Raw genomic sequence first — 19,742 nt, 5'->3', positions numbered from 1 at the left:
GTGCGGTTAGTATTGCCTCATTTCCGAATCATAAAGTTATGTTTGCGTCGACGTTTGATTTTGATACACCTCCGTGGGGTGTTGTAGTGTCAATCCTAGGGGTTGAGTAGTAATCCTGTCCTGTCAACACGAAAGCACTTAACTATGAAAACTTACACACACTGCGATAAAGGAATTATACCTGTTCAAAAGAATGGATGGTTTAACCAGACAAAAACGTTTGTTACTGTCGGAACTCGTGTTTTAAATCTTTACTGTCTGAGTTCTGTTACAGAAGTAAAGAAACAATGCAGTGTAAACCTTAATGAGATTTGAAGAGCAGCTTTGTTTTGGGGGAAAAAAAAGGAAATGTATTCCACAGACGAAATGGAACAACGATAAGCACTCATTTGAAATTAACGGTTATCAACCTGTTAATATGAGAATGCAAGGAAAGTGTTGAATTATTGTTATCATGTCATAAAAGTGATCTGTATTTCTGTGACATACTGTACTAATAATATTTCATAACCTTAACAGTGCAAATTGACCCAATAATTGGGCATTACTGTACAAGGGTAAAAAAATTACCCAGCAACACAGTGACAATAATATTTATACTGAGAAGCGTTTTCTGCCTTTGCCATTGTAATATTTATGTAAATACTAACTTTTGTTATTCTAACTTTATCAGCCGGGATAATTGTCACATGGTTTACATTATTAGGTCTTGTGCTACTGGAGTCTGTAACAGGTTTTCAGCTTCTGATTGGTCAAAGCTTTAGTGCATCTGGGCCTGAGCACTGTTACCTTTGTAACTGTTCATTTTATTTGTTTGCCACTATCTTTTGCATTTTGTGATTAATTTTAAAAGGGGAGACAGACAAATATATGTGTGGACAAATAAATGAAGTCAAAAACTATATCTTTCCCTGATGCTCTTGTTCTTCTTGTTTCTCCGTTTTTGCGACTGAATTTTTCTTGCTTTTCTCAAACTTGCCTTCTTATCTTTTTTTTTTTTCTCACATGAGCCATTTATTATCATGCTGTCACTGAGTAGAAAATTCTTTTACAGTTGATTTTATTAGACCTCCATCCCACCCACGGAACTTTCTAGAAATGTTTAATCTGAACGTTGGCTACTGTAAAACTCACTGTATGCCTCTATAAGTCATAAAAGAGAGGAAAGTAGTGCCTGAAGGGACCTGAAATACAAGTACAGTTCACTCGTATAAAAACTGTGTGGTGCTCTACAGGAGTGGAAATAGCAGGTACAAGACCTTAAGTGAGCAAAACAGTAACATTTTATGCAACAAGAAGTCATTCACTGTAATTTTGACCAAAAAAATAAAACACATTTCTCAAATCACCACAAACAATTCTTTATCATAAGTATATTATGTGACAACAGCAGATACCTGTAATAACATAAGACCAAACACTATGGGTTTTTGTTTTCACAGAACACTACACACAATTGTCTATATAACTGAGTTTTTAACTAACTAGGTGATGCCCACGTCAGGCACTGGGTGTCTTATCCTCCACCAGTGCTTTTAAATTGTAAGAAAGCATATCGCTAGGTCAGTCTACCACACACATTAGTTTACCCTGACATGACATAAGAGAGACTCATGAAATGGTATTTTCACGTTACGGGTTCAGAATGAACTTATCATTTTATTTTGAGCAAAGGTTAAAAAAAAAAGGTGATCTGGCTTCTGTAGTAACAGACAACATGAGTCATTGGCTGGTCTCACATTGAGACTGCAGTTTACTAGGCAATGCCTGATTCTCAGTCCAGACATATTTTCCCTGGTAGTGTCCAAATGGGCCGAAACAGTGGCTTGGGCCCCGTAGTTGCTGCCCAGATGCATTGGTCATTCTCTGCTTGCCGATATAAGACATTATGAATACATATAACGCTCAGTAATGTGTCACAGAGGCCGCGTAAGGAGGGTTATAAAACTTTTTTTATCCTTTCACAAAAACCCTAACTGCTGTTAGGTTTGACAAACATCTACTATGAGGTATGAGAATTATGCACTAGGTGACATTCAAAACTTCCAGTCTTTTACAGTTGGAAAGTGTGTCCTCTGATTTTTGGTTGGACAGGGCACTTAGTCTGTGTTTTTCCCCCTTTGCTCAGACAGATGGGAAGAAATAGCAGCCATAAATAAAGCTGCAATGTTTGTTTGTATTAGCAGATGTTTTCACATTTACTTAAGCACATAGATGTTGTAATGTGTTCATTTCAATGTTACCAAGCACTGAAGATGAATTGAATTTGCACCCCTTCCTTCTCTGTTTATCTTACACAGTATTCTGTTTCTATGGCAACACTAGTCATTAAACTTTGAAAATCAATTAAAAAAAACAGTATAACAATAACGTTAACAATAATAATAATAGCCATCATCTTTGCGCCAATGTCTTCCATATAGTATGTAGGTGGTAGGTTAAAACATTGTTTATTTGATTGGTGTAATCTAGGAGAGGACTGCATACAAAAATATAACGTACATCGAGATATTTCTTTAAAAGAACTGAAGTAGCTTTGTGTCATTCAGAAGTGCATCAGTGGTTCAAATAAATAAATAAATAAACAAATAAATAGTTTGCTGCAACTCACAGCAAATAAATACCAGGAGCTTAATGTCGACAACTGACGTCGCATGTTACGTTGCTGTCTGTGGAAAAATCCAGCCTGGAAAACGTTTTATGCTCGTTGGTCTTCCAAATAGGCTGTCCCATTCCGTTCTTCCCCATAACCTCAGATATCACCCATAGAGTGCGTATAGGACCCGTTGCTCTAATACAAATCGTTTTCATCTGTCTTTTAAGACATCTCAGCTAGTTGGATATTTACAGTGTTTTCTGTTTGTTTGTTCGTTCGTTTTTTTTAACACTTAACGCAAAAGTCGATTATAAAAACAATGCACTTTCGGGGAATTCGATTATTGCTTTGCCTCTTCTGTCTTGCGCACTCAACCCTCCAGCAGAGTTCCTCCAAGAAAAAGAAAGGTAAAAAGCTGCTCTTTTACGCATTTATCAGAAGATTTGCATGTAGTTTGCTCGTGAACGTTAATGAGGTACCTCATTAAAGGTGACCGTGAAACCCTCTCAGAATTTTTCTTACATGCAGAGTTTACGATACCCTTACAACGCAGTAATAGCACAATAACACGTGCTTGTAATCGACAGAACATTTGACTGTTGCAATTTGTGTACCTGATTTAGGTACAAGATTCGACACAGAATGAGACTGCTAGGTGTAGGTGTGTATAACGGTGCTGTTCTATCATTTTCGTCCTGTCTTTGATATCATGCTTTTCATTAGACTTAAAACTTCTGCAATTTGTTTAAAATGTGAACATTTACCTCTAATGACCATCCTGTTTCCCAACTGTTGGATTCACATATGAAAATGGACTTTTCACAAATTGTTTTATGCAGTCAGAAATTACTAGATAGTTGGATAATTATTGGAGAGGTATAATGTTTTGAATCTTTCAAGTGAACTACTCACACACTTTTTAAGTGTAATGCAGAAATAAAGATGATAATGGATTTTTTCTCCTGAAAATATGAAAACTATCCCAGAATCATCCAACAGTGCTGCCATTGAAGAGTTGAAGAAACAGATCGATGAAATTGTGGAGGATCTGAATGTGTTGAAGCAACAGCAAGCCTTACAAGCAGGTATTGATATTCTGTTACTGCTGCCAAACATGGAAAGTTCTAGAAGTCCGTGTTGTCTCAACCCAGCCCCCGCCCCTGCTTTTTTTTTTTTTCGTTACCCTTTCCAAATGAAATGCATCTGTGTCTTTGTGTAATGCTTAGGGCATTTCAAGTGCTAGTCACGAAGTTGGGAGTTGTAATCAAGAGGTCAGTACAGGGTCATGACCTGCATTGGTATTAGCAGGAATGTCTGTGAATATTTGTAACATCTGTTGCTTCATTCTTTGCTCCATCACTGATCTTCCTCCCTAACCAACTCCTCTCTAGTTTGCCTGAAAGGCATAAAAATCCCCGGCAAGTGTTTCTTAGCCAACCCCGTGAAGAAAAGTTTCCACACGGCCGCCGACGACTGCATTGCGAAAGGCGGCACCCTTAGTACCCCTATGACTGGCAACGAAAACGATCATCTCTATGACTACGTCCGCCAGAGCATTGGTCCAGAGGAGCAGATCTGGTTGGGGATCAACGACATTCTGAAGGAGGGGGAGTGGCAAGATCAGAGAAGCTCCGTCGTGCGCTTTAAAAACTGGGAGTCCGAAATCACACGACAACCCGACGGCGGCAGAAGCCAAAACTGTGCTGTCCTCTCCAGCACAGCTAACGGGAAGTGGTTTGACGAGAAGTGCACGGCAGAGAAGGCGTCCGTCTGCGAGTTCAATATCGTCTGAGTTCTTTCCTGTCAACGCGGAAAGGTTGATCTTTTGTTTGCATTGGCGCATAAATACATAGAGCATGAACTACTCTCCGCAATGTATCTGTTCTTTAAGCTACTATTCAATCTTTTCACCAGCCTTGTAACAGTACAATGGTCTTAAGAGTCGCCCCAAATGTTCAGATGGGATGTGTCAGAAGACTGTTTTTACTTTATCAGTTGCAGTGGTTGAGAGAGATGGTGTGACATCACTCTGCAGACATAAAAAGCTATAAAAACAAAAACATAAACATGCACAAATATCTGTTCACGGGTTCTTTTCTGTTTACTCCCTTAAACCTGAATAATGAGTTGCATTTAATGAAGAGGAGGAAAAGAAAGAAGGGTATTGTCTGTGACAGTTAAAGAGAAGGCAAAACATTCTGTATATTGCACTTGATTACTCTCTGTCATGTATTATGAAAACTGCCTCTCTTTGGAATGCTATATTTGTGTTCTAACAAAAAATGTAACCTGTCATATTGAATAAAAAAAGAGAGCGAGAAAAAACATTTTCCAGCTTGATACCTGATAGGTTACAATATATCACAGATTCAAATTTATTATAATGTTATCACTGTTACCACAAGTACTACTACCACCTTTATCCCTTCTACTGCTATTGCTATTATTACTACTACTACTAATAATAATAATAATTATATTGGTTAAATCAACCACTTTAAAAAGTATAGAGAAAACAGCTGATTACTTATTGACTGGCTAATACATTTGCCCAGAGTTTAAAGGGACATCGTTTTCTCCAGTCCTTTATGATACTTTGTACTGGAAAAGTACTGAGCTATGACTCCACAGAGATCCCTCATGAGGTAACAAGCACTAGTCTCTTTCTTCAAAACCATTATGTAACATTGGCAAGAAGGAGTAAGAGAAAACATATGCTGACATCAGGAGTTGATTTTCCATAGAAGTGATTTGATGGAAATTGTTTTCTGGACACATAAAAACACTTTATTGCTCACGCACAGAAACAGTAATAATGAAAAATGTGTTTCAATAACAGCGCTGTTTTGTGGTTTTTGAATTTCTCTGAAGAGCCGAAAAACGCAGTTTGCTCTGGTATGACTTCATTCTATCAATGCTCAAGCAGCAGTTTCCTTCCAAAACATGTGAATACACACAACTGTAATCTGATCTGATTAATTTACCATTCACAGAGGTCCCATAATACTATCACAGTTTATAAATATACATTCCAGGCCTTTTATCAAAAGCCTGAGTCTATTAAATGTGGGTGAGTTGTGAAAAGTATGATATCTCTCAAATGGCAAAGATCATTTGACACCTTTTGGAGCTGATGTGATCCTATAAAAACTTAAAAGCCTATGAGAGAGTATTATTGAGCTAGAAGTCGGACTGAAACCAGGCTGATGTGACCAAAATTACCTTCACTCCTCTCAGTCATAAAATAAAAATCTCATTTTACACTAGGCACATTGGCTTTCCAGCTGGCTCTAGTCTCTCCTCTCTCTGTTTTGTAATCTTCTGTTGCAAAGCTTCAGAATGATTCATTTCATTGGCTTCTTCTGCCAAATATTAAAACAGTTTAAAAAACAATTGTGTTCGTAACAAGTAAACAACAACAACAGCAACAAAAAAAATAAAACCATCAATCAGTCTCGTATGGCCCACATTGCATCAAATATTACATTTAAGCACACAGATATGTAACAAACTTTTATGACGCATTATTAAGCGATTGACACAATACATATTAAAACACAATATTCACAGAGAACACAAAGGCAGAAAATAGAAAACAACTTCACAAATATAGAAAAACAAACAAAAAAAACCAACTAAACAATTAAGGGTGGTTCACCAACAGCATGCCCAATCCGGCGTGTGACTGGTTCTCATCACCAGTTAAACCAAAAAGTTCCAAGGAATCATAGCCTGACGTCAGACTCCTCCTCCTCCTCCTCTTCCTCCTCAGTTCCTGGCTCAGGAGCACGCATCGTGTCCATACCAATCTTAGAGTCATACAGCTCATTGTCAATCAGGTGCTGGTTCTTACTCTTCAAATTGTCCTCCTCCACTTTGGTCTTATCGGGCACGCCCACGGAGCGGTCCGTTGGGCCAATGAACGGCCTGTACACGCCAACCTCCGGTTCCTCTGAAGATTTCAGTAGAGACTTTGGATCCGTGGGTCCGGTAAAAGAATGATAGACGTCTACAGGAGGCTGTTTGTACTGTTTCATTTCCATCTCGTCCTTTAGAAGATGGCCGTACACCATTGTGTCCTCGATGTAGTCGTATATATGGGTGTCGTCCTCCTCCATTCTGGGAATTCCGTGGAGTCCAGGGAGAAAGTTATGGCCATTGGGATTGTAAACAGACACTTGGTGAGCCATCTGCTTCTTCTTCTTTCTGCTCAACAAACAAAAGGACTCTTTCACTCACTGTGATGTTTTTGAATGTCAGTATTGAGTAGCGATGAGAAGGAAAGGAGATACTCACCGGATGACAACACAGACCACTGCTAAGACTATTAGCATCAAAGCCAGCAGCGCTCCTACGATGCTTAAGATGGTGATCAAAAGAGTGTCTGTGTAAAAGAGAATTTGAAAAGGAAACAAGGAGGCAGTCAACTAACCCTTGTATCTTTTGCCTGCATGCCATCACAAAACAACTCCATTAAGCAACATCATCTCAAGTCTTAAAATGGATTCACGAAAGTGGTTTTGGGTATATTATAAACAGGGAAATAGTGTATAATAGAGTATCCCCATTTTCAAATGGTGTAATTACATTGTACTGAAATTCAGGATGGAGGAACATAAAAAGTAGAGAATGGATTAGAGAAGAACTCTGGATCATAGTATGCTCACTTTTCCGTTTTCTTAGGGTGATCTGGGTAATAACGTTAAAGGCATCGCATTCTGGGATACAGTTAGACACGTTCAGGTAGAAGCTATTTGGGACGATCACATCTTCGGCCATCTCATCCTCCCTGCGGCTGTACATCTCCTCCCGCGAGCCTTGAACCTGAACTTTGATACCGGTGTGTCGCTTCTCACACTTGGGTTGGGTGATGTTGGTGAACTGTAAAACGGCCTCCGTCTTTGAAGGTAGATTTACAATCCAGGAGACGGTGGTGGAAGACTTCATCCCGGCTGGCCAACCTGGGGTAGCCAGCACGGTGGGAACACCCATCTTTGGCATGACGGTCAATATGTAGCGTTCTGTGTGTGGAAGTTGGGTGGAAGAGGGTTGTGCACATTATTTCCAATTCGGCGTTTTGTCTAATTATTTAACATAATCAAATGATCACGCTTAGCGACACAGCACAATATACCTGTCCAAAAAGACAATATGAAACTTTGTCTTTGATACACAATCAAGCCACATCATGACCTTAGCCGTTGTGGTACCCCACTGGAGACTGAAACTACGAGGACCTGAGCTAGACAGAAACGGGGAGATGGAAGATGAATTTTTCTTCCATGTCATGACATTCATATGTTAGCCATGCCTGGTTTTGCTGCAGTAACATGAAAGCCGGTGGTACTGTCAGTCAAACATCAAAATTGCATTTAACGTTATGGTAGCTGAGTGGTGTAGGCTAAACTGTTGACAAACTTGAGTGTAGGTTTATTTATGAAACAGTGTGGCAGTTCAATCGAGTAAACAAACAATGGTCGTATCATTTCTCGCTCGTTACTTCTAAAAATTCTCTGGCAACATCAGCAGCTTATAACGCTCTCCATTGCTAAATTCGATCACCCACAAAGCTAGCTAATGCCATGTTTATCTGTGGAAGACCACTAACATTACTGAACAGTTAAACTGTAGCGTTTAAATTGTTCTGCCTAAATGAAGCAATGGTAAATATATCTGCGACTCGCATGTCTGTAGTTACAGTTGGTGCATTGAAAATTATTAAACCAGAAGGGACACTAATTAAACATGAGCTGAACAAGTATCTAACATGGCTTGGTAGCCAAACAAAGTTATCTAGCTTCTTTTTCAAATGAGTAGACTGAAACCCCAAAGTCGCACCCCACATTGCACACAGACATGTAGTATTAGATGCATTCAGCAACAGCGTTTACTCTAGGTCACTGCATCAGTTTAGTGCATTATTTATCAAAAATTAAATATATTTTGTTGTGCTATTGTTCATAGTACTACTTATGACAATAAAACAAGTTTATTTTTAAACTGCATTTTGTCATGTTATCTTGGTGAGGACTAACTACAAATTAGGGAAAATCTTTGTTAATGTTATGTGTTTCTGAAAAAAAAAAGAAAAGAATATCACCTGATATATCGTTATCGGATTTTTAAATCCTCAAATGTCGATATCGGTACCAGTCTTAAAAATCCTATATCGGTCGGGCTCTAGTCTCGTCGCAAAATGAGATGCTTATGTTTACCTGTGATATCTTGCCTGAAGGTCACGTTGAGGAACGGACGACTTGCGTGCTTCATGTCCCTGTCAGCTGTGGGCAAGGCGCTGACGGTGATACTGGCTCCGCGAATCTGGACTTGGTGGATGGCGCCCCGGGGACAGAACTGTCCGACACTGACCCCATCATCCTCATCGTTGGTGATTTGGAAGAGGACGCTGTTGTTACACCTGTGGCCCGGCAGGGACTGCTTCAGGCTGCCGGAGAGAGACTGCAGCACCGCCGTGCCTTCTTTTGGACCACGTATGTGCCAGTTGACCTTCTGCAAACGCCCAACCAGACATCGATCCAGGAAAGGGACGACGAGAGGCAGCGAAGAGTTCTGCCAGTCTCTCCACTCTTGACGCTCTGTATGCAAAAAGAGGAATAACATCTGAAATCCGGGGAAAACAGGGGTCTGAATTCATGCTTTTATTTATCCTGGTGATGCGTTATTCTGATAAGAAGTTACGGGGCATAAAGCATAAAGCATAAGCATAAGCATAAAGTTGACAAAGCTGAGGCATTAAGTTATGGACCATCACATGCATTAACGGTGGGGCTGAATATATTTGTTGTAGAAAATTTCACTGTTAATAATAGAGACCAAAGACATAAAACATCATACAATAGTATTACATGAAAGTAAAAATCTGAATGGAAGACATCCATTACATATCCATAATAAGACACGCGGTGACATCGTCAACAGAACGAAAAAAACATCGTAATTACAAATATGACAGAAACTCAGAACTGAATGGAGACATATTCATCACAGTCAGTAAAGAGGCGGCGAAATGAAACCCAGATTCTCAAACGGACACTGCCCCACAGAGAGCTGGGAAATTACCTATAGTTTTGTTAACTGTCAACAGGACATCCTCTTCTGGGCAGTCAAGGAAGGACAAATATGAGACCGCCCCTGAAGACACGGTGACGGCGTTCTGGGCAACTGAATTCCGTTTTAGGACGCACGATGAGCTGGGCTTCCTTTTTTCTATGTGTATGGACAGTCCTTTCTCTTCCCTTAAATCCACAATGCACATTGCTGGAGGGACACAGTAAAAACCAACGAGAGTCCAATGAGAGACCGAAACACCTTCAGATTAAATCATCTATCTGAGTTTAATATGACCATCCAAACTTTCTGAGGCAAATTACAATGTGGCATGTTGCTTTTTGTGTAAAATATATCTAGATAAGCAACAAGCAGCTGTGTAGAATTGAAAACTTTGACTACTAAGGGGAAGATCATATATTATACCAGAGATTATACCAGATTATAAATGACAGCATATGAGAGAATAGATGGAGTAAAGTCCTCATGACCCAGAGACCTGGTCTTAGAATTCCTTCCAGGAATTTATGGTTGCCATGCTTCCAGGAAGTGATGATTCACCTTGGGGATAAATTTGGGACTCCCACAGTTACACAAGGTAAAGATTACCAAAGGAATTTAAGCTCTTTCAGAGATGAGTCACTGTCTCATAGACTCTAGACAGAGCAACTAGACTCACAGTGTAAGTTTTTTTTTTTTTTCCTTGAGGTCTTCAGCAGGATTTTCCTTATGTGTTGCTTTCTTTGTAGACATAAAACAACACAAACACTTATGGCGACTAATGATACAGAGGCAAAGATATGGGGGGAAAAAAACAAAACAAAACTAAATAATGTCAACAAAAGTAAATGCCATGTGATTTGTCCTTTTTACATACTGAACTGATTAAATACAATATAAGTTTACAGATCATTTAAACTGCAAAGAAAACACACACACACAAGTATGTGTGTGTGTGTGTGTGTGTGTGTGAGAGAGAGAGAGAGAGAGAGAGAGAGTGAGAGACATTCATACACACATGCACACGCACACACACACACACACACAGAGCTCCTTCATTCCACAATGATTCTGCATGAACTCTATGAAAGTTGTGGTTAATTGTACATAAACCATACAAATATACCAGATCCACATTTCAGCAACATAGCTACAATGTTCAGTGTTCATAATGTCCCAACTCATCTCCTGATGACCAACTCAATCACGGGGGAACACCCAAGATAAAGAGAACAGAAAACAAAGCATAAACAAAACAAAACCAAAAAAAGAATAAAGAACCAGATTTGCACACCACGTACCTGCACTGTCTCTGTCAATGGTAGAGATACTGAAGCGTAGGGAGAGACCCCGAGACTGAGTTTGTTTGAGATCCATCTCACAGTTGCTCAGGGAGAAGTTGAACGACCCTTGAAGCTCAGCGGGCTGGGGGTCACTAAGTTTCTTCACCATGGTGGGCCTCCCCATGCGCTGGTACTCAACCCCCGTGTGCCTCTTCAGGCATCGCGGCTCCGTGTGATTCACGATACGCACCGTGGCATAGTAATTGGGGGGAACGTGGAATTCCCATGTGGTTAGGTCGTTATCCGGGAAGCTCTCCGGGTAGTTTGGAGAGAAAAATTCCTCCGATATCGTCTTTTCTGGCAGAGTTACCCCAATGAGAGCGAGCGCTGAGAGAAAGCATCAAAGAGGTACGGTTATTCTGCTGATGAACTAAATGGTATTTGACTTATTTCACTTTGAGAAATGAGAATTAGATGTCTTTGGTAATTTATTGCGGGTAGTAGGAAACAGGAAACAACAGATATAAATACGATAGCATGCAAAGGCAATTGCAAACAACATTAATCCTGTATCTGACACTATCCTAAATAACAATATCAATAGTTTATCATCTGTAATAAGACATTTATGGTACACTCACATTTGATCTCATTTCCCATCGACACAGCAAACACTGTTGTGTCTAGACTTATGTTCCCAGGGACCTCCAGTGAAAACCTGCCCCCATTAAGCACCTGGGCCCCCTTTATGCTGCCATGGCGACAAAAAGTTCCAACGTTGGCTGTCCCGATCCTTTCTAAAGCGAGGAGGGAATATACGTGTTTATCTGGACAGCCCACCTCGGGCAAGATCTGTCTGAATCCCGTTTCAGTAAAGTCCAGTCTGAAGGCCTGTGGCCCTGGAGCCTTTAGATTCCAGGTGAGGGTGCGGTTGAAGACACCAAGAGGGGGGAGATGTTTTGGGGCAATGTTTTCACTGCAAGACCTGTCTTCACACACTGGGTAGGGTAGAAATACAACATATTAAGAGTAATTAAGAGCAAAATGCGCAAATGCACTATGACTGAAGGAGAGCACATTAGGATAAAAATAGCATTATAATCATAACTGCTTTTGTAGGCTGAGCAGACAGTAGATTGGTGTTGAGTCAAAGGCCTGTGTTGTTTTCAGTTTCGTGTTTACAAACCAGTCATACGTAACTGATAGACATCTTAGCCTAGACATACAGGCATCATGCGACAAAGACTACCCAAATTCCTGTAAATGGATAAACACTGTTATCTCTCATTGTCTGTACCACAAACAGGATTTTAAAAAAGAAAGTAACTATCAATATTTCTCACCTATTTCTCTTAGGATTTCCACAGTGAAGAAATCTTCTGGGTATGGACAGGTAAATTTAACAGATACTCTACCGGTCTCTGTCAGGTTGACTGAGGACTGGCATGTTTGTCTGCGGTCCGTTCCAGTGCACACTGTACATTTGGATTTTACGGTCGCACTGCGGTCAATTTTGACGATGGTGCCCCGGTCAAGGGTCAGGACCAGTGTGCGAGTATCTGATTGAAAGCCAAAGAGAAACTTTAGGACGTTTTTTAACACAGTGGATGAAAAGATCCAAACACAGTTCATTTTTTTTTTTTTAATGAAAAGTTTGCTCTGTATTCACACTATTTAAATGTGGATTCAGATCTTTTTCAAATCAGCCTAGGCCCTGATAATCAGAACGGCTATACCAAAAAGTTCAGAAAACAAGTGAACTATGCTGGGGGGTTTTTCGCGATGTGTATATAGAAGCGAGTCCCAACACAAGTTTAAAACGGACTAAACAGAGAGGACCACCCAAGAAAAAAAAAAAACACCTTACTTTACTCTACAAGGTCCACGGTTCCTTAGTTAAACTGTTCTCAAAACTCGGTTTGGAAACCTGTGCCTGTGCAGACACACACACATACACACACACAGAAATCTGCCAGGACTTGCTTAACAAGACTCAAAGACTCAGTCACAGTTTGAACTGTTGGATCATGCTGATGTAATGCCAGTACATCAGTTTGCTAAACAACTGCCTTTCCTTAGAATTTCCTTGGAATTTCAGTCTAGCATGCATGGTGCTCCATGAAACTTTAAGCTGCATGTACACTGGTGATTGCTTTCTAAGAAACAGCCTCACAGAGCTTTGAAGCCAGGGTTTGTCTGATTATTTTGGGTGAATCAGACTTTGTTTGTTTGTTTGTTTTACTTTCAACAACAACAATCAGAGGAACAGGAAAAGGATAATTCACTGCATAATGCATAATTCACTGTCCCCTGAGACACAGATTTGTCTACAGGTCAAGAAGGCATATTACATGCAAATATTTTGTGTTGAACTCGTACATGCAAATGTAATCACTCTGTCTCCTCACAAAGCGAAAGCTTTTACAGCTTATGCCGACACGCCATCTGTACAACATCAGTGAACTTAACTAGACAACTCTGTGAACTTAACTAGACAACGCAGCGATCAATTTAAATGCTGTTGACTTTTCGATAAGTCTACAGCAATTTATGTTACTCCGGCCTTTTCACCAATGTTTTAAAAATTATTTCTATTGCTGTGCTTATCATATGCAGCAACAGACATACCTGTAACAAATCAAACTAAAGTTACCTGCAAGTGATTTAAAAACTGTTGCCGCTTTAAATGTCAAATCACCTTACATATAAGATACACACAAGAGTAGGGCGCTCATACGCGCGCCTTCAAATTCACACACCGCCAGTTACAAACACAACACGGGAAGAAAAATCAGAAGTCAAAGCAATTTGCGATAAGACATACGCTAAAACACAAATGTATCATTGGTTATCAAAGTAACTTGTTACGGATTAAGCTGTTCAAACGTGAAGGTTCACGACGAACTTTCCCAGAACTTACCTGAGACAGCCCAAACCGACGACAGAAATAACCCTATTACTGCTACAGCATACACAACATTTAAAATTCGCATGACTTCAGTTCCTTAAATTAGTAACTAGATTATCAAATAAAAGTCGTCTATGATAACGCGTTAGTTTAAGCACTCGCCATTGGGAGGCACGAAACGATTGTGATTTTGGTTATCTGAAAATTAATTCAACTTCCTGGTTTTCAACACTCTTCTCAGGTGGAGGACAAGCGTAGAGCCCCTCCCTTTTTCCAGGTTGGACCGGGGAGTAGGTCGAACGAAGCCATGCGAAAAACGCTTGATTGGATGCATGGGCAGAACCAACAACTGCATGTGACGTTGGACTGGAAAATCTGTAATTAAGTTATGGTTAGATTTATGGCGACACTGTTAAAACAAAATGTCGTCTCACATCGCTGGAATCGTTTAGAAAATGGTATTCTACAATCCTACTTCTTCTATACCCCAAACTGTGACGCTTTAGAACACGTCACCCAATCCATTTGAGAAATACGATTAATTTATGTGAATATTCTCAGACAGATATGGGCTGTTAAGTTTGGTTGATAAACCAATGAAGTTTTTAAGGTAAACTGTGCGGACAGTCATCACTCCATCACTGTACGGTTTGTCATAACTCCAAGCCCTTACTTGTTCTATTTGCACAGCTTGAAAACCAATACTAGTGGTCACTACCGTTCGCCTGAACGACAGCCGCTTAGAAATCATGTTCAGTCATGCAGACTCTGCGATTACGCACAGAGACCATCCGAAGTTTAGGCTTTACGTAGTTCTGTCCAATTTTATGACAAATATAGGCCTAACCCTTAAATATGAAATTAAAATGTCTAGGAATAGACCTAAATATAAAAAAGAAACATGATGGCACTCAAGATGAGTGTACACCCACTTTTCTATGGCCAGTACAAAAGAATATAAACGAATTGTATCGATGTCTGTAGCTATACTGAATGTCAAATAGGCCTAAAGAAAACTACATTTTCCAACCAGTTCATTCTCTCTCTCTCTCTCTCTCTCTCTCCTTCTCTCTCTCTCTCTCCTAAATGCTTTATTTCCCTAGGTGCTCGTAAGTCTCCGCCTAAAACAGTATCTGCTTCCGTTTGGATGAGTAAACTTCTTTGATACGTGCAGAGCGTGTTCTTCACACTAAAACTCGTTGTGTAACATTACCGGCGATGTGTGCAACTGACTCGACGGTACCCATCATGACATGGGAATGTGATTGCCACTGATTACCTGCGAAAGGCAGTCTAGCCTTTTGCGTCCGTTGGACCACTTTGACAGTCGATAGGTAGAGCGTACCGGGGATTCAGTCAGCTTTGGATCACCGAATTTGGTCATATTTTCCTGAAAGCTCAACAGAACAGCATTTTAGCGGATAAGTGTGTAAGATCACACGTGACAAATGGTTTTAACTTCACCCAAAGAAGGGACCCAATTCTACTCAAGTCGCGATTCCTAGGACAGTGAAATGTATCAGTCAGCCAAATGTCTCTGTGGAGTGGGCGAGGTGACCGTACCATGTAGACAAGATTACGGGGAGCCGCTAAATTTATTGGATTGTGGATATGCGTTGCTCAAATCCAGCAGACGCATAGGACCACTATTCGACCTAAAAATCCGTAAAAATCGGTTATTTCCTGGAGAGAGTTATGCTGGCTACAGCAACCTCTTGATCGATTGCTGCTTCACAGCGTATCACACCTGGTCTGTAACTGAGACTGAAATGATTGCAAATGACAAATCCTGTGGAATTAAGTGAGCTGTCTATAACTTGTCAAACAAGTATGGAGACATTTAAATGGACCAGTATGAATGGGCTAATATCTCCCTGAAACTATTTATTTCCAGTCTATGCGTAATTCTCTTTTCTGTAAGGATTACCTCTTCTGTTGTTTCTTTTTGTTCTTTCTTTCTTTCTTTCTTTCTTTCTTTCTTTCTTTCTGTTCTTTTCACGTCGTGCAAAACTGGTTACCTTGTTCCACCCATAAATGACCATCCAATGAACATACAGTGCTTCAGTCCTATTCTTCAGCGCCTACCCTGCTACTGTCGTGTTACCTCTTTGATGACCGTTTTTCCTTCTTCTTTTTGAGAACAGTTTTTCCCAACCACATAAAGATTATAAGAATCTTTAAGAGCTTCCATGGGCTTTAACGCTGACATTTTGGCAATGCGCTTTCATCAAAGTCCATGATACACATTTCTGAGTAAACGGCTCAGACACGAAGGAAAATGTCTCGGATATTTAAGATAACCTTTTCATATACTTATTTTATTGATATTATACAAATAAACAAAATACATTTGCTTCTATTTAGCGACAATATTACAAAATTTCAATTATTTTCATCCTTTCAAATTCACTCAAGAGAAATTTTGTTACTTCTTTTTTTGTTCACTATAACAAAACACAGTCTGCTGCGCGGACGCTTTTCTTTCGGATAAGATTATCACAGCACACTACAAAGTCTGAGGCAAAGTAGCCCAACTTTCACACACAGTATAAACACTATAAAGTAGACGGAAATTCTACAAAGATAAAAACGTTACAAACATAGTAAAGGACACCTGAATAGCATATTTAGTGTTTACTCCATTACAGAAGATTTATAAAACAAATCTTTATAAGCTCCTTAAATAGTTACAAACAACGTAATATCTAAAAACTAGATTGTTTAAAGACAATTTGCACTTTGAAACACCAAAATCGAACTCTCCCACTACGGGTAGGCTATAATAATTGGGGGCTGGTACATTCTTCAATGTTGGCTATTACTTATACTCGCAATGCTAAAGGGAATATTAAGTAGTCGTTAAAAGCGAAAAATAACGTAATTTGTTTACTATCTTGGTCGTCTCTGCTCCATACCGTTTGGCAAAAATCCTGCAATGATAGGCACTGGCCATATGAGGGCAGCAACACTCCATACTATAATGACAAGAGTCATGAAACAAGCAACGAGCGTGGACTCAATGGGTTTGCGATTCAGCCTCCAACTTTTGTCCCCCTTCAGCTCATCCAAACCGAAGTCAATACAACAAAACTGGATTGGGTCTCCTGACAGTTGACCCTTTGATCGGCTTTGACCAAATCGCCTGTACCTTGAGAGACCACATCCAACACACAATCTAAATTCTTGTTGTCCACCGGTTACTCCAATGTGTTCGATGACAACAGGTGAGATAGCCCTGTTAAAAGAAGCAGAAAAGAACGCTCTGCCATGGTTATTTGTCGTGTAGATCAGCACATCGCAATGAAAACCAAAGTTACTATCCCAGCGCGCGACAAGCGAGGTGGGCAAAAGTCTCTGCACGCTTATGTTGCATTGAGACAGCGGCTGAAGAGATGTCTCCGAAGACGTTTCGGTCTCCTCCACAGACCTCTTCGCATATCGCACATCCACCTCCAAGTTCGCCAAGAATCTGTTGGTAGAGTTGATCGGTGGAAGCAGTAGATCCTCGTCGCTCCAGCTATGAGAAGACTGGACAAGTCCAGCAATAGCGGTCAGAGCCAACAAAACAGTCGAAGAGTTACTCAGCATGGCCCAGAGCGAAGTTCTCCTAATCGCATGGTGTTCCGCGAGGATGCAGAGGGAACTGAGAAGGAATTTCTGTCGCTCCGTTTACCCGATAAGAAGGAGAATCCGTCCTTCTTTTACGCACACAATACCAAGCACTCACCCAGTCTCAGCCTCCCCCGTTGTTTGGGAAGTCCAGGATTTACCTATTGTGATCCGCTCTCAAATGGGAACGTCAGCTGTCTGTGCGGCACAAAAGCCCCCTCCCTCCTTTTTCTCGGCTGAAACAATAGGCTTCTTGCCAAGCCGCGCTTTCCTCTCCAATAGGTGTTGTCTGGTACGCAACAGAAAGCCTGCGCTCAAGTGCGCAGCGAAAATGAGAGGCATAGATAGCTCTTTTAGCCTCGCGCTACCTGTGTAGCACACGTCTCGCAAATCTTCTCTGTTTGACAGGAATGACACAATGGACTCCACACTTGAAGGGACGTCTCGTTGGCTGTAGCTCCTTTAAAATGTTCATCTAACGTCCACAACGGCATATTTCTGATTCTAATACATTTATCCAGTCCGAGGGAGGAGTGGTGCTTATATAAGAGCCACTGAGTTACTCCAGCGGTTCAATAATTGAACGGTAGATGCAAAGTCTTGAGTTGACTCATTCAAATTATATATTTGAATAAACCTCATTGTGGATTTTGAGTTTAGGGCATTTTTACTCTAATGACAAAGCTGATCATGGAGAAAAAAAAAACACTGATAGAGTGTTAACCAATTTTGAGAACACAACTTGAGTTTTCTTCAGCTATGCTCATGCAGTGTTGAAACTGAAATTAATTGCATACGGAAAGGACATTTGTACTTTTATAACTAACTACAACAAACGGGACAGTCCAGAAGAGACTGCCAAAGAAAATTAGCCAGGAGTTATAATCCCCTTTAATAGAATAAAATAAAATAAAATAAAATAAAATAAAATAAGAAATCAGAGACAAGACACGGATACATACTGATCTGGAACCATTCTGAGATTTTATTACTATGCCAAAGTTCAGAAGAGCGAGGTGTATCGATTTACTGATCCATTTGGTGCTTGCTCGCGAGCAGGGCTTGTTAATTCGTTGACCAGCCTCTTGATGGTAAGTGCGTTTAGAGACCAATTTGCTGTAATTACACTAGCGTAACACGATAGCGAATCCCATCTGAAGATGCTACATGTCGTATATCAATCAGCACAGGTGCTGATGATGAATCGCCTGTAGGGAATGTAATCAGGTCAGACATTCTACATTTATGTTAATGAATTTTGGGTCTTAATGGATTCTACATCTGCTCAAATTGCTAAGGGAGATGCATTATCCCCCTTCTAAGCGATGCCAAGTCAAAGCAATTCGAACAAATCCCACTACTCAGGGAGCGTAATTTCTCCTTTTTCATCTTTTAAAAGTGAGAAAAAATTAAAAGTTTGTGAAAACAGGTACAAGGTGTTTTTTTTATGTGTGTAGGCTATGTGTTGAGGTCTGCGATCTTTGCAAATATTCCTACAAGATGACGAGACAAATTGGTCTTGTTTGGTGTAGAAAAGATGTGATCATGCTTTCAAATGACTTCGTCCTCTGATTTCAAGGTGAAATGTCTTCGGCGATATGAGAGACATTACTCAGCGGGACCGTGCTGTCTGATTCAATGTCTCAAACTTCCTTTTATTACCTCACCCGGCAACCGCAACCGACTGGAGCCTCAAACTCTCTTTATTTTCACTCGGCTGTTTTTGACCGAAACGCTAATCGCTGTCTTTTTTCCGCGTGCAGTTTGGCTATGCATCATGAGCTATTATATGATGAGACTGTCTCACAAATACCAACGCAAATCAAGGACACACAGCGACCACAGGTTTTACAGTGGAAAAATAGTCGGAAATGGACAGCTCTCTCCAACTCGGGGCCATAAATAAATAATGACCAATCAATCTTCCTTTCATGTCTGTTGGAGAATATGTATGACACCTGTATGAATCGTTTTTTCCGGAGCTGCTTAAATGATTTAATTTGCTCGCAAAGGCCTGCCTCTCATTGTTTGATGTGGAGGCTAGCTTAGGTGAAGCACGCGCAGTCGCCTTTGGCTCCCATTTGCACCTGAAAGCGTCTTCTCTCTTCCGCTCCGCCCTGTTGTTTATCAAAGCAGGGTTCTGTATTAGCGATTTTAACCCCACCTCCGCCCCCCAACACTGCCGCCACCACCCGCACACCACATGCCCCATCTTAACCTTTCTCCACTGTTTAATGTGCACTGTCCAAATTCCCAAATATTAGCCTCTTAAAAAAAT

The 19,742-nt window shown here is 40.4% G+C and overlaps 3 protein-coding genes across 3 annotated transcripts; 1 reads left to right on the top strand and 2 right to left on the bottom strand.

Annotated features, from left to right (window-relative positions):
• The first annotated feature begins 2,915 nt into the window (after window positions 1–2,915).
• clec3ba (C-type lectin domain family 3, member Ba) lies at window positions 2,916–4,463 on the top strand. The gene is made up of 3 exons (XM_030784982.1): window positions 2,916–3,009; window positions 3,583–3,681; window positions 3,988–4,463. Exons 1-3 carry the CDS (start codon window positions 2,916–2,918, stop codon window positions 4,386–4,388), a joined length of 594 nt encoding a protein of 197 aa, XP_030640842.1. The 3' UTR covers window positions 4,389–4,463.
• A 1,858-nt stretch (window positions 4,464–6,321) lies between these two features.
• cdcp1a (CUB domain containing protein 1a) lies at window positions 6,322–15,239 on the bottom strand. The gene is made up of 9 exons (XM_030785325.1): window positions 15,135–15,239; window positions 12,291–12,528; window positions 11,589–11,945; window positions 10,966–11,334; window positions 9,677–9,874; window positions 8,812–9,192; window positions 7,264–7,617; window positions 6,893–6,980; window positions 6,322–6,802 (listed from the first exon to the last, which is right to left on the bottom strand). The coding sequence occupies exons 1-9, from the start codon at window positions 15,237–15,239 to the stop codon at window positions 6,322–6,324; spliced, it is 2,571 nt and encodes an 856-aa protein (XP_030641185.1).
• Window positions 15,240–16,744: 1,505 nt separating this feature from the next.
• On the bottom strand, window positions 16,745–17,443 carry tmem158 (transmembrane protein 158). Its single transcript, XM_030785668.1, has one exon. It carries the CDS (start codon window positions 17,441–17,443, stop codon window positions 16,745–16,747), a length of 699 nt encoding a protein of 232 aa, XP_030641528.1.
• Between the last annotated feature and the right edge of the window lie 2,299 nt (window positions 17,444–19,742).

Source organism: Chanos chanos, chromosome 9, assembly GCF_902362185.1.
Source record: "Chanos chanos chromosome 9, fChaCha1.1, whole genome shotgun sequence".
Lineage (NCBI taxonomy): Eukaryota > Metazoa > Chordata > Actinopteri > Gonorynchiformes > Chanidae > Chanos > Chanos chanos.
Note: the sequence above shows the minus strand (reverse complement) of the source record. Positions and strands in the feature narration are given on the sequence as shown.

Coding starts and splice junctions, on each gene's coding strand:
- clec3ba (XM_030784982.1), top strand. CDS start 2,916: ATGCACTTTCGGGGAATTCGATTATTGCTTTGCCTCTTCTGTCTTGCG. Junction 3,010..3,582: donor CAAGAAAAAGAAAGGTAAAA/AGCTGCTCTTTT, acceptor AAACTATCCCAG/AATCATCCAACAGTGCTGCC. Junction 3,682..3,987: donor ACAGCAAGCCTTACAAGCAG/GTATTGATATTC, acceptor ACTCCTCTCTAG/TTTGCCTGAAAGGCATAAAA.
- tmem158 (XM_030785668.1), bottom strand. CDS start 17,443: ATGCTGAGTAACTCTTCGACTGTTTTGTTGGCTCTGACCGCTATTGCT.
- cdcp1a (XM_030785325.1), bottom strand. CDS start 15,239: ATGACCAAATTCGGTGATCCAAAGCTGACTGAATCCCCGGTACGCTCT. Junction 9,193..9,676: donor GACAGTTAACAAAACTATAG/GTAATTTCCCAG, acceptor TTTTGCATACAG/AGCGTCAAGAGTGGAGAGAC. Junction 6,981..7,263: donor CACCCTAAGAAAACGGAAAA/GTGAGCATACTA, acceptor TCTTTTACACAG/ACACTCTTTTGATCACCATC.